This window comes from Salminus brasiliensis, chromosome 17 (assembly GCF_030463535.1).
Source record: "Salminus brasiliensis chromosome 17, fSalBra1.hap2, whole genome shotgun sequence".
Classification (NCBI taxonomy): domain Eukaryota; kingdom Metazoa; phylum Chordata; class Actinopteri; order Characiformes; family Bryconidae; genus Salminus; species Salminus brasiliensis.
Genome location: NC_132894.1, coordinates 8,503,432 through 8,528,409, shown reverse-complemented (window position 1 = coordinate 8,528,409; position 24,978 = coordinate 8,503,432). Strand labels below are relative to the sequence as shown.

The 24,978-nt window shown below is 41.5% G+C and overlaps 1 protein-coding gene across 2 annotated transcripts; it reads right to left on the bottom strand.

Annotated features, from left to right (window-relative positions):
• Window positions 1-97: 97 nt before the first annotated feature.
• Window positions 98-21,291, bottom strand: ankrd24 (ankyrin repeat domain 24). Of its 2 annotated transcripts, XM_072660277.1 has the most exons (23): window positions 21,230-21,291; window positions 20,842-20,898; window positions 17,209-17,339; window positions 16,992-17,080; window positions 16,408-16,472; window positions 15,983-16,040; window positions 15,794-15,864; window positions 14,587-14,693; window positions 12,745-12,920; window positions 11,731-11,753; window positions 10,357-10,440; window positions 10,147-10,263; window positions 9,641-9,760; window positions 8,700-8,850; window positions 7,795-7,958; window positions 5,967-6,136; window positions 4,810-5,549; window positions 4,331-4,665; window positions 3,260-3,493; window positions 2,787-2,963; window positions 1,269-1,424; window positions 1,076-1,141; window positions 98-474 (listed from the first exon to the last, which is right to left on the bottom strand). In XM_072660277.1, exons 2-23 carry the CDS (start codon window positions 20,875-20,877, stop codon window positions 400-402), a joined length of 3,345 nt encoding a protein of 1,114 aa, XP_072516378.1. In that variant the 5' UTR covers window positions 20,878-20,898; window positions 21,230-21,291; the 3' UTR covers window positions 98-399. The 2 variants fall into 2 exon arrangements, with proteins under 2 accessions (XP_072516378.1, XP_072516377.1); XM_072660276.1 differs by lacking the exons at window positions 11,731-11,753; window positions 12,745-12,920; window positions 14,587-14,693; ... (5 more) ...; window positions 20,842-20,898; window positions 21,230-21,291 and having other exon boundaries at window positions 8,700-8,853; window positions 10,357-11,170.
• Between the last annotated feature and the right edge of the window lie 3,687 nt (window positions 21,292-24,978).

Sequence of the window (24,978 nt, the reverse complement as noted above, 5' to 3'; positions counted from 1 at the left end):
AAAGGTGACCTTCCAAACCTTGCGTGATCCTGAATCAGCGATTCCTGATCGGAGCTTCGGAAAGATGATACATGGAAAACAACAGTGCCGTATTTCATAGTGTTTATTGAAATGCTGTATAAAAGTGTTGGTCATCACCCTCCAGTGTGATTGGACTTACCTAATAAAGCATTACAGATCATGTCAAATATATTCATCTCTGCCATATTCCAAAACTAGACCTGCTAACAGCCAGCATAGCGATTCTCTGTCACATTCTCAGTGCTTTAAGGCTTTGCATAGTGTCAGTCCAGCTGGTCCAAGTTCACCTGCCTGTACACAAGTATTGCATCCCCTCAGTCCTGCTTAAACTGTATAATATTGCTGTCAGGATAGGAACAGTGGGGTTGAGTAGATGTTTTAATGGCTCTGGCCCTTTTGGGACATTCGAAGGATCTGGAGTAAAAGAGTTTGAACCTCCTCGTCCATCCGACCCTGCAAGGCATAATGCACAAATAGAGTTGATATAAAATAGATTTATAAATAAACACTAGGAGTCTGTATGTGAATCAATTGACAGAATCTACTACCTAGCTTCATAAGACTTTCAGGACAATACTGATAGTAGATACTGAGAAAATTGAAAGTAGATGCAAAAATATACAGTAGATACCGAACAATTCATAGTGGATATGAAATAATTCACAGAAGTATAATAAAAACTGAATAGTTCTTACTAAATACACAAATAATTCATATTAGATACCAAACAATGCAAAGTGGACGCTAAATGGTCATGGTAGATACTGATTATTCCATACTTGATACTGAAAATACACTAAATAACACTACATTCATAGTGGGTACTGAATGATTCATACTCTGGTAGATACAGAATTATCCATACTGGCTCCTGAAAAATGTACGGCAGATATGAAATAATTTATGTTTAACATTTAAAGCTTTTAATTTAAAACTCTTTAAATTGTAGATTTATTAAGTTTATTATCTAAAGATTGATTATTCAGTCATTATATAACTATTCTATTTATCTACCATATGTAGAACCCACTGATAGTTCCTGTGCATTACTGACCTGTACAGCAGCTAGGAGGTGAGAGCGATATATGGCCACCACTGCTTTGTGTTTGCGCTCCCAGTCCTGACAGGAAGGAGAAAGTTGTTTTATTTTCAGAATGTACTGGAAATACAGCAATAACTGAATCTTCTGAGTGTGGGAGAAGAGGTTACAGTTCTTCCTATGCTGCTATGGTGAGTGCTGCCCCCACCTGGAGTTGCTGTGTCAATGCAGATACTCTGTTCTGGAGTGCCAGCTGCTGTCCTGGTATTCCAGAAGAAGGAGTGGAGGGAGGCAGACCCAGTGGAGGAGTCAGAGCCCCAAGAGCCTCCTTCAGACGGAACACCTCTTTAGACAACTCTGTGATCTACAGAGAGAGAAAGAGTATCAGGTAAAGCATTGTTTACAAATACCACTTCTGAAAGGTTCAGGGCCCAGCCTTGGTCTTCGTATTAGTACTAAAATTCTCAGTTTCATACTTAGTAGAGAAAGTTCAGTTTGCTGCTTGTGATGCTACCATTTTTGAATCACTTTGGTGCTAAGATGCTTTTGGGAACCCAGCCTAGAACAGTATATGACATATAGCAGAGTCTATTAAAGTGATGGTTGAGTTAATAATAAAAACACATCAAATGTAGCTAATCTGACAAAGCACTTAGTATAAGCTTCTTTTTTTAGCATTGCACTGGATGTATGAGACTAATGAAGCTAGCACCTAACACCTTATACCCACAGGTTAGAATCTTGAAACTGCACACCTGCATCTCCAGAAGAACTGCTATGTGGTTTCTGTATAAAATTCTGGCTGACCCATAGACTTAGCTGGACTATAAGTCCAGCACACTAATCTTGACATTAAGGAATATGATGCAGGGGTGTAATTATGGCTAAATTTAATATTTCAAAGTAGATAAATAAATGTCATGTAACAGCGTAGACCTGTTAGTACATGTTACGCCTACAATGTGAACTGCAAACTCTTAAATTATATATTTAAAGCAGCATTATGCAAGAATTTGTATTTTTTGGGCTCCCTCTACAGTTTGGGAGTGTTCATCAGTTTTACACCATAGCTGTAAAAACAATTCACGCTTTGAGCTCCCTCTCATGGACAGCTATACACATGCATTTGTTGACAATAGAGATAAAGAGAGATAAAGAACCAGCATCTGAAGTGCAAGGAGCATGTGGACTAAGGCAGTAGAGTAATATTACACAATTGGACTTTTACACAAAATTGACTCCGGTCACACAGCATTCCACAGCAGTTCTTTCATAAGGTCTTGTGGAGCTCAACCATTTGTATAGTACAGTGCATCATTCTGGCACAGAGTGGCACTGATGGAGACGCCATGCTCCCTATTGCAGTCAGTGGAGCATTACCAGGATTCTGAAGCCGTTATTTAAAGTAATATTGGACTATTTTCATGGAATGACCATCCTATGAAAGTTTGATAAGTTTTAAGTCTGTTTATAGCTGTGTGATAATGGCTCTGGCCTGGAAGGGTTGCTAATTTGATTCCCTTGATCAGCAGGAAGTGTGGGAAACAAAGGAACAGTGCTTTCTCCTCCCTCAACATTCATGGCTCTCTTGAGCAAGACACCTAAGCCTCAACTCCGCCCTGCCTCCTGCTCTGCATGCGTGTTCCCCAATAGATTAGTTTTTGTGATCACAGCCATTGATGGGTTAAATTCAAAGGACAAATTCCACTGAACTGCTGCCTCTCACCTTGCGGTCCTTCTCCTTGATGAGGCCCTGTGAGTGTTGGATGTCCTGGTGCAGCTCCTGAATGTGGGTGGACTGGGCCTGCAGGTCAGCCAACTGCTGCTGGACTGTCAGCAGCTGTGCCTCAGCTACCTGGCGTTCACTTTTATTAAACAGAGCCTCCCTCTGCACCTGGAAGACCTTCATGAGGAGGGAGAAAAGGGCGAGGAGAGTTCAAAGCTATAAATGTAATAAAAATGCTTCATAGTTCATAGCAAAAGGCCCAAGCAACTCCAGGAGATCAAACCTCCCCCAGGACCAAACACATGTACACACTACCACCCCCACCCGCACACACACTCCTGCTTAACACAAAATGGGGCTGGAGGTACTTACAGGACAGATTGTGTTTGCATGCAGTGGAGAAAGTGGCCATCATTGCATTGTCAAGAAACATCACACATTCACACCCACAACCAGACACAGTTTCAACAGACCTCAGTGCAGGTCTTCTCATGTTTTCGTGTAAGATCTGCCAGGCTGGCAGTCATGGTGTTGATCTCGGCCTGTAGGGAGAGCCGCTGGGCCTCGTGGTCCTCTTTAGACACCAAACCCTGCTCTAAAGCTTTCTGCGAGCGCAGCTCCTTTAGCTCTGTCTCCTTCTCACTCAGAGCGTCCTGCGCCGCCACTGCAGCGCTCCGGCTCTCCTCAAGGCTACGCTGCAGCTCCGCCTGCACAAAAAGGGCACAGCCACCACTTTTAGTGCTTAAAGGGGCTGAGCTGTGGTAGGTAAGGCTTAAGTGATACACTATGTGTCGAACTGTTTGTGGACACCTCTTCTAATTAAGGCATTCGGCTATATTAAGTTGCACCCATTGCTGACACAGATGTGCAAATCTACACACACAGCTAGTCCCTACAGACATGAATTGGCACTAGAATCTCTGGAGCAAATAAACATGAACCTATTGGATCCATGCATAATGCCAGGAGCATTGAGCTGTGGAGCAGAGGTACAGTGTTCTCTGGAATGATGGTGCTTCATGCAATATTTTTGGGGATGAGTTAGGGAGTTGGGGATTGAGTTGAGGTGGTGACCATCCAACATCCTGAGCTCATTAATGTTCTTGTTGCTAAATGCAATGCCCCAAAATCTAGTAGAAAGGCTTCCCTGGACAGTAGAGACAGTTATTCCGGCAAATGAAAACAATGATACAACAAATGAGGATGTGTCCCAATATTTTTTCTCTATATAGTGTAGTTATGATTTCATAATGGTTAAATTCTGAAAAAGTGGGCATCCCCTTTAACCAATTGATGATGTGTTAATTTAGGCATGTAGTTTGCTTGATGCTAAACTGATAGCTATAATCTTCTATTACGTAGCCAAAGTAGCCACATTAGCTTCACAGTTTCAGTGCAAAACTAAAGAATGTAAAGGCACTCTATTCTTATTGACTAGATTTTTGGGGAGAGAACTGAGTGATTATTTGCCAAACTATCATTTTAATCATAATAGTATATGGCTTATTTTACCTGTTCGATAAGCCAAACTGTTTAATACGCACCTTGATTTTCTCATGCTCCTCCTTGCTAATTGTGTCCCTCTTTGCAGCCAGGTCACTCTCCAGTCTGGTCACTTCATTCTGGGCATGCTCGCGAAGTGCCCTCTCTGCCTGCAACTCCTTTTCGGTTTGCCCCAGCTGCTGGGCTACTGCGGATAGCGTCTCCTGGTGCTTGGCCAGTGGTATGGCGTCCCTCAGCTGGAGGGCATCCTGAGCGCGGCCTTCCCTCTCAGCAACCAGACAGTCAAGAGCCTGCGCTGCCTCCTGCCTTGCCACCTCCAGCTCTTCCTGCACCGCAGCCAAAGTCCGTCCACCCGGCAACAGCCTTAATGAGCGTTCTAATTGGAGAAAAAAAAAGTGGCAAAAATAAAATGAGTGACCCATTGTGCCTGACCCCGAAACTCAGGATGACAAAAATACATTCTGTGGTCTCTGGACCAAGGGGTTATTTTAGAACAACCCAGTGGACAAAAAAAGCTCACCCGATGCAATGGATGGCTCGGACCCCTCAGACCGCTCCTCCTCCTCGTCTTCTTCATCCTCCTCATCTTCATTGTGCATTGGAGGGCGTAGCCTCTCCAGCTCCAGCAGGGCCTGGTTGAGTCGCGAGGATGCCTCTGCCCTCTCCTGGGACAGCTGCTCCAGCTGAAGGCCAAGGGTGACCCGCACCTCGTCCAGCTGCTCCTGGGGAACGCTCTCCCTCAGTTCGGCCTCCAGCTCAGCCACCCGAGCCCTCAACCCGTTCACCAATGCTCCCTCAGCCTCCTTAGACCCCACCCCCGTGCTCTGCTCCAGAGCTGCCTCCAGCTCGGTCACTCGTGCTTTCAACCTCTGCACTACCTCGCTCTGCTCTTTCCCTTTTTCCTTCTCCTTCTCCTGCAGAGATGCCTCCAGTTCCTCCACCCTCTGCCTCAGCTGGTGGATCGTGTCAATGTCACCCTTGCTTGGCTCCTCCTTTCTGCTGGCCAGCTCCGCCTCCAACTCCTGCACCCTTTTCGTCAGCTGCTGGGTATCCGAGTCTGCTCTGGCCTCCTGGGCCTCAGAATTGCCGCCTGTTGCTAACCCTGCTGCCTCCACTGAGTAAACCCCCAGCCGCACCTGTTCCCTCAGCTCCTCCAGCTCGGCCTGAGCATGGCCCAGCTGCTCCTCCAGGCTTTTCAGCTTGTCTGCCATATCCTCTCCTTCTTCGCCTGAAGCCTCCTCCCCAGGCTTCTCCTCAGACCTGAGCAGAAGAATCACAGCTGTTTTTACTTACCCTTGGCTAGGCTAACCTGTAAGCAAGCTAGCACTGCAAAGTAATGAATCAGATGAAGCAGTCAAAGAGTGACCTTGCTCTCTCCCAGCACAATGCTACCCAACAAAAGGCTACAGAACAGAGCAGTTAGTGTTCTTCCTCAAGAGTGTTAGGCTGTCTAATGATGGTGTGTTAGCAGCAGTTCAAAAAGATGTGGTAGCTGACCTCAAAGACATAAGGAAAACACATGCTAGCCTTTACCCTCCCAACGCTGGCAGCACTGTCTGTCCTGGCTAGTGGGTGGGAACTGAAAATCACTGAAATTACTGTTTGTACATTGTCAAAGTGTACTAATTTCAAAAGTCTTCCTGTTAATCGTTATGATGTGTTAATAAAGGCATTTACCCAGCATCCTCTTCTGCAATGCTGGAGCCCTCAGTAGCAGCCTGTGCTCTGGCGTATTTCTCCTGCAGCTCTTCAAATTCCCTCCTCAGGGAATCGTACTGAGCCACTGGCACGGAGTCTGGGCCAGAGCTCTGTATGTCCGTGTCATCCTTCTCGAACATCTCCAGCATCTGCAGAGCCCACCCAAAGCCCAGAGCATTAGAAAAAGGTCAGCAAAAGAGGAGGAAGATTTCACATTCAGAAGCGGAACCTGCAGCCACCATTTATTTTTCATGTAAACAACATTTATTATTTAGGCCACTTTTACACTCATAAGATGCTAGACAGAAAGTATGAATTGAAGTATGGCCGAAATAAATACATTATTTAAAATAGAAAACACCAAAATAACAGAAAGTTATTGAAAGACTGAAGGTGAACAGGCCTTGTAATGAATATATGTGGATTTTGTAACCTGAACATAAGAAATGTGAGCATAAGAGAAAACATGACCATTACATGAATACTGAATGAGAAACTGCAAAGTGTTTAATTATACGCAACTGAAAATGTGTTTGAAGTTTCACTCAAAAGTATTTTTCCTTAAATAATTTTCGAACTAAAAATGAGACTTTCCTCATATTTTTTATATTTCTGTAGGGTTTTAAAATGCAGCCACCGCAGTGCAGTGACCCAAATCTTCCAGAGAATAATAAATGATTTATTGAATACTGGACTAAAATACAGATCAAACACTCTGTCCAATGCTAATATTATTTTTCTAACAATTATTAGCTGATATTGTCATTGTACATCCCCACACTGCAATAACTTAAATGGTAACTTTAAAGAATAAGGAAAAAAATAACTTTCAATGGATACAAGGCTTTGTTTTAACAGCAACTATATACAGTACTGGTGCAGTTTTAAAAAGGTCATTTATTGTTATTGTTTTGGTATAACAGCACATTTTATGTTCAGACCTCTGCTCATTTTAAATCACTATCATGTGCTCAGACCCTTTAGGTTTAAAGTACTTCAGAGCTGCAGTGCATTCACTTTCTTGCGGAAATCTTGCTGCTTCTTGCAGGCCATTTGCTCTGCCCCAGTCCTCTTCAACTATGACCCACTTTGAATGTCTGCACTAAGACAGTGTCTGATGCCATTCTATTTTTACCAGAACACTTGTCTCAGACAGAAGTAATGACAAAAAGCAGTAGAATCTATGCACAGTTATATACACTTGACTTGTAACAATAGTGGGACCCTTTGTGGTGTTGTATAGAACCATTTATCAAAAGGATCTTTATAGAAGTACACATACACACACACAGACACACACAAGGTTTTCTTTGTATTTTAAGCACCATACATCAGGCGAAGAACCATGTATAATCAAATTAACGCACATTAAGAAAGTACTATTACGGTACACTCTAATTTTAGCCTTGTTGGCTGGTGTTTGTGATGTTTCATGGCAACTAGAAGCCCTTGGTTTGGTTGGTGTTTGACTGTGCATTATAAGAGTATTGGGTTATACGCATAGAGAGAGTGAGCGAGAGAGCGAGAGTTATCACGGCACATGCCCTTTAAGAACGAGGTCAGTACTATGTGGTAAGCACGAGCGTCCTGCTTTGTCTTGCCCAGCTAAGCAGCTATGTTAAATCCAGTACATACAATACTCATAACAAGGTCAGTCCACTAGCTTATTGTATGTGCGTATATTTGAGGGGTGGGGGTGGGGTGGGGGGTGAGCAAGACGAGGCTACATTTGCAGCAAAACCACCAGAGAGTTTGTGTATAAATGTGAACTTGGTGTGTGGGTGTGGGCATGTGTTTGAGAATGCACCTGCACTTTGAGAAGCAGGTCAGCGTTCTGTGCGGTCAGTTCCTCCACCTGCGTACGGAGCTGCTCCAGGCTTTCTGAGGGGGGAGGAGGGTCCATCTCTGCTTGGGCTAACAGCGCTTCGGCCTCCACGCCTCGAGATCGCTTGGACAATAATCTCTCAGCTCCTGACAGAGTAAACAACAGCAAAGCTGGTCAGTTTGTTTCAGATTCATGGTCACTGGTGGTAATCACAACTGTGTGTATAAAAAAAAAAAAGAAAAAAAAAAAAGAAGACATTTGGTACACAAACACTGCGGGGGTCTTTAATTTTGCTCCTGTATGGCCAGTGTTCAGCACAGTTTAGTGATGTTTACTCCTTAAACACACCTGCTTTACCTCATCTGTTAACTGGCAGATTTAGAGGATGTGCTTGAGTAGAGAAATCGCCAAACTATGCTGAAAACTGAGCATCTATGACAGGAATGGAAGTTGTTAAAAAAAATAAAAAAATAATTCAACATATTTCTGACAATAATGAGCTCTATTTAGGTCACAGATCAGAACAAAATCAGCAGAGAAAGCAGGATGTGAAGGTGGGGGACTGCTGAGTAAAGCAACAAATTAACATCATATCATCACCATCACACAAAAACCTCTCATCTCCGAATTTGCTACTTTATAGCATTTCTTCTGGCCCATTCACCATAGACTATGGACACAATGTATGTCGGATTCAAACTGAAAGTCAAAAATGACAAAAATGTAGATGGAAAAGGTTTTTGCATGACAGTGAGGACATGATGATGAAGTAACCCAAAACACTGTTTGGGGTTTTACTGAATACTGGCCACTTTGTTGTATAAGGGCCACTGTAAATGCATATACATTACTCTGTTGTCTCTGCTGACTGTGAGAGCAGAGCTCACCTGGGAAGTCCAGCATTTCATCTGGATCATCAGTGTCCTCTGAGTCACAGCCTGCACCACTCAGCTGAGCTTCTCTCAGCTCTTCCAGCGCCGCCTGCAGGTGATCACGCTCCGCCTCTGCCTCGCTCAAACGCTCTCTCAGTGAACTCAGCTGCTAACACACACATGCATCCCCAGCCCAGATACTTTTTAATCACTCCACGTTCTGCATGTCCATTACCAAAGTATGTGTGTCTGAGATACAACTACTCAGATTTAACAGATTTAAATACATTCCAGGAATGTCGTCCAGCTTAGTAACATTCACAGCAATTTAACTTAACAGCAAAGGGCAAAATAAGCAGAAATATAAAAAATATATAAAATAAATAAAGAAAAAAGAAAAAAAAAAAAGAAAAAATGCTTAATAATTAACTAGTAAATTAACTGCTCAGAAAAGGGCTTTTGAAAATCTTATAAAAAAAAAACCAAAACTTGTTGGTACCAAGCTAGCAGTTCATTAACACAAACTTGTGTTACTGGAATGAACTTATGTGTTACTGTCAATAGAACAGACTTGACACACGGACATTATTGCCCAGCCGGCTGCAGTAAGGATGTTCTCAGAAGGTAAATAAAGGGGCAAAATAACTGGATCAGGACTTCCCTTTTGGAAAGCTATTATTTTTCTTATGTAGAAACAAACTGTACAATTATCCTTGTTAAATTAGATATTAATATAGTAATTACCAATTTACACTGACCATTTGATCATTTAGAGGCTAGGGGGTTACAATTCTGACTGTCCACAACAAATATATATCCATCCTAGTCCAACAGTGTTTATATTTTTGTAAGCAACAGATCTTCTCACGCATCTCTCTGGCAAGCCTGACTAGAACAAACATTGCTGACTTTAGGAGTTCAGTGTAATCTGTCAACCCACTTAATGAGCACAGTACCTCCTGAAGTGCAGCAGCAGCACTGCTCTGTTGCTGCTCCAGAGCTTTGATCTTCTGTAGTAAACGTCCCCTTTCCAACCGCAGCCTTCGAATCTCCTCAAACACCTCCTCATCCTCAGCCTTACGAGACACACACACACAAACAAACAAACAAAAACAAGAATGATGAACAAATTCAACAAGAATGAACCCAAAATTAGTATTTAGTAATTAGTAATAAAGAAAATCTTTTCCTGCACTGATACTGATATTGAAACCATCTGTATACGAACCCAATCCAATCTCCTTTAAAATCTACTAATCTTTAAAAAAATATTTAAAATTGAACACAGATTTGTGAGTAATTAAACTCATGTTTTTGAGTAATCACAAACATCTGTCAAGCTCTATGTCCCAAACATTATGGTGAATTGAAATGAAGGGGGGCTGTAATTTCTACATGCTAAAACTATAATGTATAAAAATACTCCTGAGGATGTGCAGCACATGTGACAGCTGCTACTCACAAGGTTGTCTGAAGATGAATGCTGAGTCCTGGGGGCTGGAGATGGAGGGGCAGAGGTCTCCGGAGCTGGAGACTGGGTGGGGCCAGGGGGAGGTGGTCCTGGGGAAGGGGGCGTACCCTAGAGCATGCAAAAGCACAGCCAATAACATTCAATGTGCAGAAGTGCCGGTTTGAATGTACTGACCGTGGATCTATGAATCTCAGCAGATACCTGTCGGGGGGACTTTGGAGGAGGGGGGGCTTTCCTCTTGCGGGGTGTGCTTCCCCCTGGCAGGGGTGGGGGAGCAGGGGGTTGCTGAGGGAGGGAAGGAGTCAAGCAGGTGAAGCAAGTAAGCTTAAATGAATAGTCTGGCAAAAAATCTAAATTACCGTCATTCCAGATGCAGTTGATCAGCCAAGACATGGTTTATATCTGATGTGTGCCTACTTAGTTGCCTACTTAGCTTCCACTGTTGGGCCCTTGAGCAAGGCCCTTTACCCTCTCTGCTCCCCGGGCGCTGGAGTTGGCTGCCCACCGCACTGGGTGTGTGTGTACTCACTGCCCCTAGTTCACTAGTGTGTGTGTGTGTGTGTGTGTGTCTTCACTACCACAGATGGGTTAAATGCGGAGGACACATTTCGCTGGACAGTGTACACTTTACAGTAACAAATACGTGCACCTTTACCTTTACCTTTACTTTTTTAGTTTAGAACAGAAGATGCTAAGCTAACACTGCTAACAAACACTGGATTTAGACTACTGGGTGTAAATATACGCCCAAAAATGTGTCTAAACCTGCTCAAAGCGTGTCCAGGTCTTCGGTTTTTGACAACCATGAGGTCTAGAACGAAGTATGACTGATTTTAGTCAATAATAAAAAAAAAATTATTGTTTACATTTTCAATTGTTCCGAATGTCTACCCAGGTCTACCCATGATGTTTTACTGGCTAATTTGTTTTTACTTGTTGATGTAGGCTTTCGGTGGTATTGGTGACAGTCTAAAGTCCATTGTCTGTTAGCCTAGCATTTCCCACTGTAAACTACAGAAGCACACATTAGATTTCAAGCATATCTTCGATGATTGCTAGCATCTCGGTCAGTGATCAACTGTGTTGATTTGACTTTTTGTCAAACTACTCCTTTAAAAGAAAGGTATGCAGCAATGCAATGCAGCCAGGAGCACTGTTAGTCCTGCACTTTGCACATTAAGACAGTGTCCATTCTCATGGTCTTAGTAAACCAGCCCTTAAGCACAACAACTGTCAGTGTTGACAGTGAGCTGTCAACACTGACACTGCCACATATTACAAGACATATATGCTTTATTTTTTTACTTTTATATTTTGTATTTCTATTAACTTAACACCACCCCCCTCTCTACGAGTAGCTGATGGATGTGCATTTCCACGCTGGTTCCATGTGGAGTTGGAGTAGGTTAAGCGGTCATGAAAATGAGCTGAAATGCTGCTAACACACAGGCCCTTCCAGTCAAGAAGACTGGAACCCAAATTCAACCCAAGATGTTGAACTGCTGTACAGCTGCATGTAAAGCAAACTGAGCTGTTTGCTGAATGATGGTCAGTGACAGTGGTGATGAGAATTACCTCCTCACTCGCTCCCTCAGCAGCTTTGAGTGCACGGGGGGGGAAACAGACAGTAATGCACTGAGATTCAACATGTAGACACAGACGCACACACACATGCACATGCACAGACACACACAGATGTACAAACTCTGAAGGCCCAGCTCTAGTACAAATGCATTGATACAGTGTGATGCACTGATCTGAAGACGGTGATTTAACCGCATCAATTTTGGACTGGTATATCTATTATGTATTAGCATTGATTTAAAAATATTATACAGTCAATATAAAATACTCTATTTTATATTTCATAAACCTTAAATGTGCCACAATGCTATTTAAATTATTCAAATAATGTTGAATAACTAAAAATCATGCTAATCGAATCTTGATCGATTAGAAAGTTAATTAATTATGAATCATTGAATCACTTCTTAAGGACTTGCATTTAAATTAAATTGTTATGAGGTCAGAATTCCATGCTCCATATAAGCCTGGATACAACACAGGTGATACATAGGTTTCTTTGAGCAATGCCAAAGAAGAACACACCTTTTCCTTAATACAGGTTCTTTACCAATTTAAATGTTCTTCACACTTTTACAAAATCTTTTACAAAATGGTTCTTCTATGGTATCAGCCAAAGAACCCTTTGTAACATCTTTACTTTTAAGAGTGTGTGTAAAAGATGGCCACAATAAAGGTGGCTATCACCCTGTCACTGAGCCAACTTCAAGGGGCCTCTCTGGAACAGCTGCACCCACTTCAGGCACACAGCAGCATATGGTTCATATCAGTCATGAGAAGCTTTGTAACTCGAGGTAGCAAAACGCTTTCCCTCTGTCTCACGCTGCCACAGTAAGCCGCATCTGTCCTTTTGATCCACGTTCTCAGATTACCAGCATTTTCACTTCAGTACAGGGTAGAAATGGGAGGTGCCAGACTGCAGATGGTTTCTCTCTTTCTCTCTCTCTCTCTCTCAGAGGAAATAAAAGAAGCACATGTAGGATGCTCTGTGTGTGTGTGTGTTACCTGCATCTCCTCCTCCTGGCTGTAACAGCTGGGTAATGTGGCGGTTGCCGGCGGTAACACTGTAGTGCGTAGCATCATGGCCCAGGGCATCTGTGAGCTGCGGGTCGGCTCTGCCCTTCAGCAACACTTCCACAGTCTCCAGGCTGTCGCTCTCGCAGGCTAGCATTAGAGCCGACCTGACAAACCAGCACACCATTATAGCGTCTATGCATTTCCCCTTATAATGATAGTAATCAGTCAAGACATCAGTCAAGACATGTTCTGTGTCTGAAGTTTGCTTTTAAAGTTTTGATCTGGATCTACAAAGCTAACATAGCTAACATACTGTATAATAAAGCCTATGTTCTATGTTATTTTCCTTGGCTTAGCTGAATAATAAGAGTTCTAGAGATTGAAGTAACAGACTGTGAAGGCCCAGCTCTAGTACAAATGCATTGATACAGTGTGATGCACTGATCAGTTTTGGACTGGTATATCTATTATGTATTAGCATTGATTTCAAAATATTATACCATCAATATAAAATACTCAGGCTATTTCATAAACCTTAAATGTGCCCCAATGCTATTTAAATTATTCAAATAAATAATATTGAATAACTAAAAATCATGCTAATCGAATCTTGATCGATTAGAAAGTTAATTAATTATGAATCATTGACTGTGACAGACTTAATGCTAGCTGCCTAGGTGAAGCATCTCTCGGAGAAGGACCAACCAGAGTATTGCTCTGCATTGCTCTGCACAGCATTGCTGTGGGTATTTGTGTGATAGATAAGGGAGGGCCAGTCAAGTGAGTGGTGCTAGCCAAGTACATTGCTAAAAGCCAACACTACCAGAGCATATTACATATCTCTCTTCAGCTAGCTAACCGCACACCACGCTGGCTGAACACCGAGAGAACCTGGGGAGGACAGCTACTATTTAATAAGACATGAAAACAATTAAATAAATATCATTCTTGTTACAGGTCTAAAAACAATGCTAGGTTAAGCTAGACTAAGCTGGGCTAGGCTGGGCTAGGCTATGCGGTGGTTGGCTGTCATGGTTACATAAACCAGACAATAAATGTAGAGCTTATAATTTTAAACTAGCCCACCATAAAAGGGAAATTAGTGCGTTTTATTCTAAGGCAAAATAATAGGGTTGTAAACAGGCATTTACAACACTGTTACATCACATATTTACTATTTATATATCAAAGAATAACTTAAGAAATGTATTCTAAGGTATGTTTGGGCTCCTGAGTGGTGCTGATGTCTAAATGGGAGAGACCAAGACCTGAAAGCATACAGTTTGCTAGTTACAGACTTTCATTATTATTATTATTATTATTATTATTATTATTATTATTTAAATAAAGCACAAATATCTTACCAACAACTGTTTGCTGGAAGTCTAACCTCAAAAAAATTACCTTTATAACACTCATGATGAATGGGTCAGTGGAAATACTCCAAAATGTTGACTTTTTACATGATGTTTTACATGTAACATTAACATTTTGAAGGTGCTTGCTTTTCTTTGGAGAGTGCCAATATACTGTAAATGCTTTGTGTAAAAAAAACCTTTTATACTAGAGCCACCAGTGGTATCACAATACTTTACAGACAGATGAAATGTCATGTAACTGTAGGTGGCAGTCTGCAGAAGTGAAAGTAGCACGTTGCTGTTATCTGGTATGTTGCATCAAAGAACTTATGAGTGTTGTAGACTTGATTCTCATGTTGTTCTTCTACACCCATCCGGTGCCTTCAGTACTAAGTGGGCCATACCAACGCCCCCCTGCTCTCACACACACACACACACACACACACACACACACACACACAAGGACAATTACCTGCCCTGGTTGTCCTGTATGTTGGGATTGGCACCTCTATCCAGTAAGAAGGTACACAGCTCAACCCTGCTCATCTGGGCCCCAAGAATTAGTGGAGTCGCTCCATCCTAAATAAAAAATGGTTATGACATAAAATTGACACATTTAACCTTTCATACAGCATCTCTTTTAAATCTAGAGATGGTTAGAGTTCATGTGAAAGATGTGGATGTTTTTTGAAAAGAGACTGAAGCTAAATACCGACAGGTTTGTCTGTACAAAACAAATAAACATTACATGCAAGTATTTTCAAGACCAGTGGTACCCAGTCACAATCTAGGTAAACCAATGCTTTACACACGTTCTCCCGAATCAACTGAAGGAACACAGCCCTAATCTTAACCCTGGTCCTAATCCTAATTAGTAGAGTGTCTTTACAAAATCAGTCATTTGTCACCAGACAGGTAACAACTGACCAACGTAACTTGAGTTAAGCCATTCATTTAAAGGGACAGTTCAGCGAAAAATGGAATTAACATGCCTGCTTCCTTAGTTTACAGTAGGAGATGCTAGGCTAATGCTGCTAACAAATCATTGTAATAGCTTGTCACGAATTTCATCTCTTTAAATACATGCCCTTGTGCAGACAAACCAGTGTGGTTTAGACCATGGTATAAATTTTACCATCATAGCTGAATGGTGGTTATGTGGATGGTAATACAGTTTAAATTTGAGCTAAAATGATTAAACAACATCTATCTATCCACATTTATCTACATTTTTTCCCTTTATTACAATTTTTTACTTAGTTTTTCTTTTGGGCAGGTATTTTCTAAGATGAGAAAACAGTTTAACAGTATCAGTCCAGTGTTTGTTAGCAACATTAGCCTGGCATCTCTTCCTGTAAGCCAAAGAAGCACATGTCAGATATCAAACATGTCTTGGCTGATCGACTGAATCTGGGGTCAGCAACGAATCAAGTTAATTTGATTTCTTGCCAAATTATTCTTTAACAGACTTGGGAAAACTGAACAGGAAAAATGTTAAATACAATAATTTGAACATGGTTGACAGCAGGACCAGAATTAGGATGCACAGTTGTAAGCTGTGATGTAAAAGAGGATTCCAGGCACTGTTCTTCAATATTGTTTTGTGCTTTACCTACTGACCTACAAAGCCTCTGCAGTACTCATCATAGAGATTACTACAGGCCTTTTTCTGTACTTACGCCATCTTGGACATCAAGGTTAGCTTTAAAGTCCCATAGGGTCTCAGTGCAGGACAGGCATCCACTCACAGCTGGACCAGCCACAAAACAAGAGATAAGAGAAGATCCTCAGATAAGCTGAGTGCTATGTGAATGGCATTTAGGACACACAAACAATTCAACCGTAAGAGAAGCAAGAGCATACAGTACCAGCGTGGTGTAAAGAGGTCCGCCCAAAACTGTCTGTTGAGTCAACAGGCATTCGCTCCTGCAGGAGCAAGACCAAGTGAACCATTCAGACACATGCTCCACATCAACCCTTACCTAAATCTGCAATTGCAATTTAGTAGCTCATTCATGACTCAATGACATTGAAATTTTCAATCAATCCTGCATTTGTAATCGTAAGTAGACAGGAAGATATGTTATGATGTGAATCTGAGCTATTGTCATGCACACATATATTTTGTGTCTAGTTTTGCATTCAACTTTAAAACACAAGGTCATGTGGAATATATATAAATAATAATGTAGTGTGTAATAGAAAAAAATTGTTCATTTATGAGTATATAAAAAAGTAGTTAAACTGTTACAAGCTGCCTAATGAACCTGACCTGAGATACTAGCCTCCATACCTGCAGAAGTCTCTTCAGACATTCTGAGTGCCCATTCTTGGCAGCGAGGTGGAGGGTGTTGAAACCTGTGGAGAAAAATAAGCAGATAACCAGCTAAAAAGGAGCTCCTGAATTCCTTCCACACCCCCCCCCCCACACACACACACCCCCACCCACATGTAACAATAACATGTTTTCATATATAGAAAATCTGAGTAAAAGAAACGTTAACTTTTTTAATGCAATCAGAACAGTGCGATCTGAAGACAGAAGACAGAGTACAGCACTGCTATCTAGCAGCTGGGGTTTATCAACAACACTAAATCTGAAACCAGGCACTGATCTGACACCAGGTAGCCTGCATATGATCTAAAATGAAGTGATTCAGTTCTATGATTATTAGTATTAGTAAAGGAACAAGTAGTACTGACCTATCCCTGATTCTGACAATATTTATATATAATCTATCACGTTAAAATCTCTAAAATGCCAACCTAACAGGAGAAGAAAAAATCCTTATTAACTTGCAATGAAAATGCAAAGCGATTTGATCATTTTGGAGCATTTCTATTGGTCCATTCATCAATCTAGAGAAGAATGCTCACCTGTACCATCCATAATGTTGATGTCCACACCATGGGAAAGGATGACCTCCAGACAGTCCACACGGCCTCGTGATGCACACAGATGAAACCTAAAACCAGACACCCATTATCCATTAAAGCAAATATTACTTGTATTTATTTCTCATTGTAAGACTTTTTTTTAGGTGTTTATTGAACAAAATAAATCAATCATGCTAAACCAGCTGATATCACTCACGCAGACTTGCCCTCTGTGTCCAGTTTGGATGGACAGAGCCCTTTTTTAAGCAGCAAAGCGGCAACCTTCTCAGGCTCGTCCTGTTCCACAGCCTGCAGCAGCCGTTCATCACTTTTACTCCAGTCCTGACTCTGAGAAAAACACACACACACACACACACACACACACACACACACACACACACTCAAAATAGTGTGGTCACAGTTCTTTAAAAAATTAGGAAAATTGACAGCATACACCAATGGGCCAAAGCTAATGTCCAATATACATTACACTAAATGTATGTCCCAAAATCAAGGGTATTATCCAGCTTTTGTTGGAGTAACAGTCTCTACTGTCCAGGTAAGGCTTTCCAATACATTTTGGAGCATTTGTTTGAGGATTTGATTGCATACAGGAACAAGAGTAAGATATGATGAGGTATAGATGTTGGATGATCACCACTATACCTCATCCCCAATTCCGTAACTCATCTCAAAGTATCAGATGGAGCACCATCATTCCAGAGAACTCCACAGCTGCTCCACAGCTCATTGCTGTGGAAACACTGCACCTCAAAAGTCTACCGTTAAACCTGCTTAGAACTTTTCAAAGCTGTAATCACAAGATGCGTAGCCCCTTAGACCCTGTATGTATACTTCATCTGCTCTCATAATTACATTACTGTCATAATTAGCATCTGTCAAAGGCCCTAATATACAACCCAGTGGGACTCCACTAGATATGCTAAACCAAACAGTTACCAAATAATTCACAATTGTTTAAGAGGAGTTGTTTAAGGTCAGACCTACATTTTGGTGTTTGTGTGTGTGGTAGACAATTTGCACATACCGCTAAAACTCCAACACACAGGCAGCAAGGCTTCATAAGACTCCACATCGACTGAGGATCCATAGAGCTCAGAGCACAGGCATTCTCAGTCCCGTTTGCATTAACACTAACATAAGCATCGTCCCGAAGCATACAAGCTCACACACAGCCGAACAGTCGCACAGCTTCGTTGTGAGTGAGTCAGCTATACAGTTGTCCTTGAGACTGGCTCAGGCAGACTGGCACAACTTCCTGGTCAAGCTTAACTAAATGAACACTTTAGCAGCTTTAGGACTGGTTACAGTTCACCTACTGCCTGAGGCAGAGACTAACTGGCTTCTCATACACCGAAGACTGGTCCGGATGAACTAACTGAGGACTGGTCAAGGTTGACTAACAGAAGATTCGTCAAGATGAACCAACTGAGTCAAGACTAGTCAAGACTGACGAGCTGAGCACTAGTCAACATTAGCCAACTAAAAGCTTTCTTATTGTCAACAACTTCATAACCTTGCTATGCTAATGGCTTGCTATTGCTAATGGACTGGTCAAGATGAACTAACCAAAAACTGGTCAAGATGAACTTACTGAAGGCTTGGTCAAATCTGAGTATGGTTCCGGTCAAACTACTGTCTAAGCGAAATGTGCCTCACTTCTTCTTCACTTGTACATCTGCAACCATCCCTAGCCCTCCCTGTTCTGTTCTGGTGTCTGCTGAGCACACTGCAGTGGCTAGCTGACACAGTTACACACACACACACACACACACACACACACACACACACACACACACACACACACACACACACACACACACACACACACACACACACACACACACACACACACACCTCCCTCTCGCTGTGTCCTTCTTTCTCAGACCTCAGCCTGATTCTGTCGTCTCTCCCCCGGTTCCCATTCCTTTCGTTTTCCCCTCCCTGGCCGCCCTGTCTCGCCTGAGCTCTAGAGCATCAGTCAGGGTATTGGCACCAAGAGACCAGGGCTCAGCAAAAATTGCAGGCAAAACAGAAACTCAATGCAGCTTGTGCGCAGCCTGTGCACTAACAAAGCACAAACGCACTACCGACCATCATGGTTTGGGCTTTAAAATCTTGAAGGATACCAATACGCATACTGAGATACGCATGCCTGTGTGGTATATACCATACACTGTACACGCCTAAGCACTTAAGACCACTTGCTAGGCCAGAAATGATGTAATGCTGTAATGATGTAAAGAATATGATTGGGAATGCAGAGTCAAGTGTCTGGCCAGTGTGGAGCTGTCAAACTCTTTGGTCAGTTTTGCACAGTCAAAAGCTTCTGGTCCTAAACATACTTTGGTCAGTATCAGTGTCTCACACACCATAACCATTGTTGGTCAGTTGTGTACAGTCAAAAGCCTCTGGTCAGAGTCCCATAAACCAAAATCTTAAGTCTAATGTTGCACATTCAAAAGCCTCTGGTCCTAAACTGTTAGTCAATGCTGCACAGTCAGAGCCTTTGGTCAATTTGCTACAGGCCTCTGATCAGTGTCCCACAGACCAAAATTGTTGGTCAGTGTTACAGAGTCAACAGCATCTGGTCCTAAACTTTTGGTCAATGCTGCACAGTCAAAAGCCTCTGGTCAATTTGCTATAGCCCATTGGTCAGTGTCCCACAGCCCAACTTTTTGGTCAGTGTTGCAGTTAAAAGCCTCTAGTCAATGTTTGTCTAAAACCTCTAGCCAGTGTTCATTGTTCAAACAACATTAAGCAATCAAATGTCAGTCAAATGTCTCTGGTCAAATACTGCAGCTGTACTGTCCAAACCTATTTGACCATTAACCATTATGGATTAAATGCCTGAGTACTTAAATATATATATATATATATATATATATATATATATATATATATATATATATATATATATATATATATATTTAAGTACTCAGGCATTTAATATATATATATATACACACATATATATATAATATAAAACTGTCCGCAATAATAAATGCATATACCATTAGACTGCCTTTTTTAAGTGCCCTCTTAAACCAACAGCCAACGATTCATAGGGTCATTACAATCTTCTCAATTACAGTCTAACCTCATGGAGTCACCAGTCTGATGGTGGTAATGTCACAGAAACCAGACTAATTGGTCTAGGTGCTAGCTGGTGTGCAGCATTACTAGTCAATTGCAAAGAACTTGACTGACAGAGGAGAAATCTGACTCAGTCAGGTGCTGTAGCTTTGGTGAATGAAAGGATGAAAAGGTTGGCCAGAGCAATCATCTCACGTTCTCCCTCCTATAGCGGATCATCTAACCATTCAGTACCTCCGTACCTCCCCAAATGCTGTGCGCTTAAAGTCTGTGGATCCCTGAACGTTTGACCTCAAAGACGCATAGCGTCTTATTATAATTAATAATAGCATTTATTAATTGTTTTTCATTGTTAACTGATAGCATGGAGTAATATACCACAGTGTGTAAGTGTGCATGCTTGTGTGTGTGCATGTATTTGAATAATTGAACACTGGCTGAGATCTCAGGTTACCACGGAGGCCGCCTGTAGGCCGGCCTGGTCTCATATTGGTAAATGACACTTATAATGAGCATGAGAACTCAGGCTGAGCATGTGTTCTCTCTCTCTCTGTCACACACACACAGAGCTTGGGAATACTTGGTGATAACAGAAAATAACACTATACTGATTAGGTTCCTGCTGAAGGTGGACAAGCCTGAATTGGCTTGAAAGAACTGAATGAATAGGGTACAGCTTCAGCTACAACAATGCTAGAGGGTCCTTTACACATATACAGTAAAGTGAACTTACCTCAGTCTTCTTGAACTTTGCTTTTAAGGTCTTCATCGTGTGATAGAGTGTGAAGAACTAAAGAAACAACCACAAACCAAGTTCACAATGATATGTGCACTGCTCAGAAGAGCCTGCATGCCCATTAAGTTAACTTAGGGTCACTCATACACAAATATCTGTCAGCTCGGTTTCAGCTCTTCGTCTGCAAGACCATGAATGCAAACACCTTGTTTTACTTAGATACTGGTAAAAACTCGGATCATGTAGTCTAGTATAAGATGCACACTGACTACAACGCTAGACAGTACCACATGGCAGTAAACTTGCACACGTGTGTGAGAGAGGCAAATATTACACAACAGTAAACAGAATCTGCAGCAGAAAAACAGCAGCCAACAACACTCACATTTATTGCATCAGGATGCGAGGTCCACTGGCCTCTGGACCGCCGTACTGCCCTGTGTAGGGATGCCCTATCCCAAATGACGTTGGGTGCCCTGTAAACACGCCTGTTGGACCTGTCTGACTTGGCTCAAAAACCGACCAATCAGATAAGGTGAACCGCTCGGGGGCGTTTCTGATTGGCACTCAAGTCTCACGTTGATCTCTACGTTACATTTTTTTGTCTTGTTTATTTTCTTTAACTCACATTTTAAAATTAAATTAATTAAATTAGTTAAAAGACACATGCTGAAAACTGTTTATTTCAGTCACCGAAGTCCAATTTTGTAGTTTATTTGCTGGTAAGTCGCGTGTTTTTGTGATATTTGCAAACCGAACTCTGAACCTAAGAAAAACTCGCAGCCAATCATAAATAAGATACAACTGCTAGACCAATCAGCGTTCTCGAAGGGGGCGGGCTTACAGCTAGAGGCGCATTTCTCCCGGAATGCTGTGGCGAAGAACCCCCAAACCCCCCGACTATGTTGTATAACTTTACGTTTCCTTTAAAATATTGCTCAACTCTGCCAGATTCAATCAATATAACATTCTGAACGCCATTAGCTTAATCCACATTGTGTTTTCAGGAACCTCAGGAAGTTTCTGGTGAGGTTTCTGAGGTGCAGATGTAATTCGCATTAGTCGCCACTAAGGGGCGCAGGTGTGACGTATAGTGATGCTCAGTAGAAGTTGGGCCTACTGCTGTAGGATGTGAGAGTTTTTGCCTTTTTCACACCCTAACCAGCCCAAACAGTAGCCCATATATAACACACTTTTTGCATATTGAAGGGGAATTCCACATATTTTTAGAAATGTCTGCAGAATATAGTTGCTGAAATTCACAGTCATTCACAGTGAAACTCTGTGGTAAATTAACAGCCAATGTCTACAGTTGGGGTGACAGGAACTAGGGGTCACAATGTCTACACCACAAAAACAGCTGTTTAATTGACTTCTCTGATGTGAAACTTATATGATCTGTCATTTTAGCGTTAATATGTAACACTGACGATTGTAAAATCTGAGAAAAAGTGGGTAAAAGTTTCTTTACACCACCCTGCAAGTTGTCTTGGCCTGTCTTGTGCCTCTCTGCAGCATGTTCATATCGATTTGCATTTTGTGTAATAGCACTTTGCAACTTTTTGTAACTTGCTGTAGACACAAGCTAATATTTGAGTTCGAACCTATAACATTAGACATATGATATTCATGTTAGCATCACAATTTGTTTAGGATGGACTGGGGTCAGATTTTTCAGCTGGGCAAGCTCATTATTAAAAGTCTTAGATAAGACTCATGGGTAACGCTTCGCCTACCTTTGCAACACGATTCTAATGTTAGTAGCTCTGAATATGAGCATCAGACAAATTACATAAAATAAATGCAATGAAAATGAAAAAATACAATATGCTGTAATACAAATTTCTATTTGGGATGAATTAAGTATATATAATCAATTTTTATTTATTTAAAGATGTCAGAGAAAGCATTTATTCAGTATTTCTTTATATTTTACCTTTATGACATAGCACACCATAACATAGCATTGCTTTGCTTTTAGTTCTGTAACATTAACATTGTATTAACTTTTTTTTTGTTTCTAACCAGATGTTGCTGTCTTCTCTAAATCCTTTCAGCACAGTGTGTGGTTTAGCTAGCTGACTAGATTGTAACCAGTCGGCTAGAGTTAGTTTTCAGCTAAGTTGCTCTGGATAAGCGTGTTGTATGTAAATGCTGTAAATCTAATGAAATGAAAACAATACCATATGGTCTGATATACATTCCCTTCTGGGTGATGAATACGTATGTTCTATTTATTTGCTGAATTTAACATATTAGGGAGAAAAAAACAAACAGAATATATGTTTAATGTGCCGTAGCATGGGCATATGTCCCCAATATAGTTATAATTTCCCCCCAATTTTCCAAAACCAGATGTGTTCCCTATTAAACATACAGTACCTAAATAAGCATAGTTCAAAACAAATTTAATAATTACATTTTTTTATTTATCTAATTGTATTTTGTGATTTATTTGTACATATAGAATTGTTGTTTTAGCCGTTAGCTGTTTAGCTGTTAAAGAATCAATTCCATTCAGAATCAAACTGAATGGAATATAGCCCAGTTTACAGTACTGAGGGTTGCTGTGCGTGAGGACAAAACATGACTGGACTGAACCTCTTGTACGATATGAGTGTGCCTGCTGATTGCATTTCTTTTCTTGTCTACAAGAGGGTAATTTGCCTCTCCATTCTTGCCTCTCCTGCTCTCTCTTTTGTCCCTCGAGGCTCCTTCTTCCAGGCTCGCACGGCCCTGTCTGTAAGGGGTAATTTAGAGAAGTGAGGGCATGATGTGGTGATGGAGGGAGGGGGCTGCTGCTATGACCTCATCTTCCTCCCTCCATTTGCCTGCAGAGAAAGAGTGAGATCATGGCTCTCGTAAAAACGCTGTTTAGAGCCTTTTTACGGTCTCAGGCTGTATTATCAGCCACTTCAGTGCGTTCACTCGGCTTTCTAATAACATCAGGTTATCAGGGCTTCAGTGAAAGTGAACGGCCATACGCTGATTAGTGGATGATGTTTCTGTGTGTGATAGCCATTTTCAGAATGTGTACCCGTGTTAAAAGCACTTTATCTTAAGTGGTTTTCATTGAGAATGTCTCCTCATGCCATCATCATGTCTGAAAGCCTGTTGGGTCCCTGTGCTGAACGGAGGCTGTAAATGTCTGGCCCTTCAGTGTGTTTTTCAGATTCACAAACACTGTAATTCACACTTCAGAGTGAAAAGACTGGATGGGTTAAAATAAATCAAGGGAAGTGCTGTAGAGTCTACAAACTTACCAGCCAGTTTTTCCTAGGCCTATAAAATTTAATAATTTCCTATATAGGCCCATATAATTCAACTGTATTGTGTTTTTTTCAGTTGGGAGCTAGTTGTTATGTACCACAACAGTGATCATTTATTTTAATATTTATTAACATTACCAAAATTCCAACCTTTATTAATCCCGCTTTAAACTGTTAAGCTCTGTTCTGATGGGCTGTATTGCGCCTTGTTTAAAGAGCAGTCTGGAGTGAAACACTCCTTATAACTGCAGTGTGAGTGGACAGGGCTAAACTGCTGTAGGCTAAACTGGTGGATTTATCTAAATATAAAAACACAGTTTTCACATATTAGCAAGGCTGTTCTCGGGGAAATGTTGTATACATCTACCCTTGTAATCTGTTACTAATACCCATGCCTTGTGGTTTAAACTTTGGAGAGTGAGCTGTGCAAGAACCGCACAATTATTTCTGAGTTTTACCGAATAGTGTTGCTACCCTTCCTGTGTCCAGTCTGCAAGGTGTGCGGTTAGCTAGCTGGAGAGATTTTAAAAGGGTCTGGAGGGGTCAGCCTTTAGCTTTGCATCCGGCTTGCATCTAGCTTCTTCAGCTTGTAGCTTTGAAAGGCATTGGCTAGTCTGAATGTGTGCAGTTTTGATTTTACAGCCCTGTTACTTTTGTGGGTTTTGCTTTTGAATGAGGAGACAGCAGTTTTTGAGGCTCATGGGGTGCTACTGCCATGTACCACACTCTGGTTATTGTTCTAGGGCATTTAGTGACATCAAGATGAGTAGGCGCTTCATGCTGTGACAAAAAATGTTCATGTTTGGAAAACATGAGGTGCAATATAAGGTGAACAATCTGAATGTCAGGGCCCTATCTCACACCC

Coding starts and splice junctions, on each gene's coding strand:
- ankrd24 (XM_072660277.1), bottom strand. CDS start 20,877: ATGAAGACCTTAAAAGCAAAGTTCAAGAAGACTGAG. Junction 16,041..16,407: donor GTCTGAAGAGACTTCTGCAG/GTATGGAGGCTA, acceptor TTGCTCCTGCAG/GAGCGAATGCCTGTTGACTC. Junction 1,425..2,786: donor TCAAGGAGAAGGACCGCAAG/GTGAGAGGCAGC, acceptor CTCTCTCTGTAG/ATCACAGAGTTGTCTAAAGA.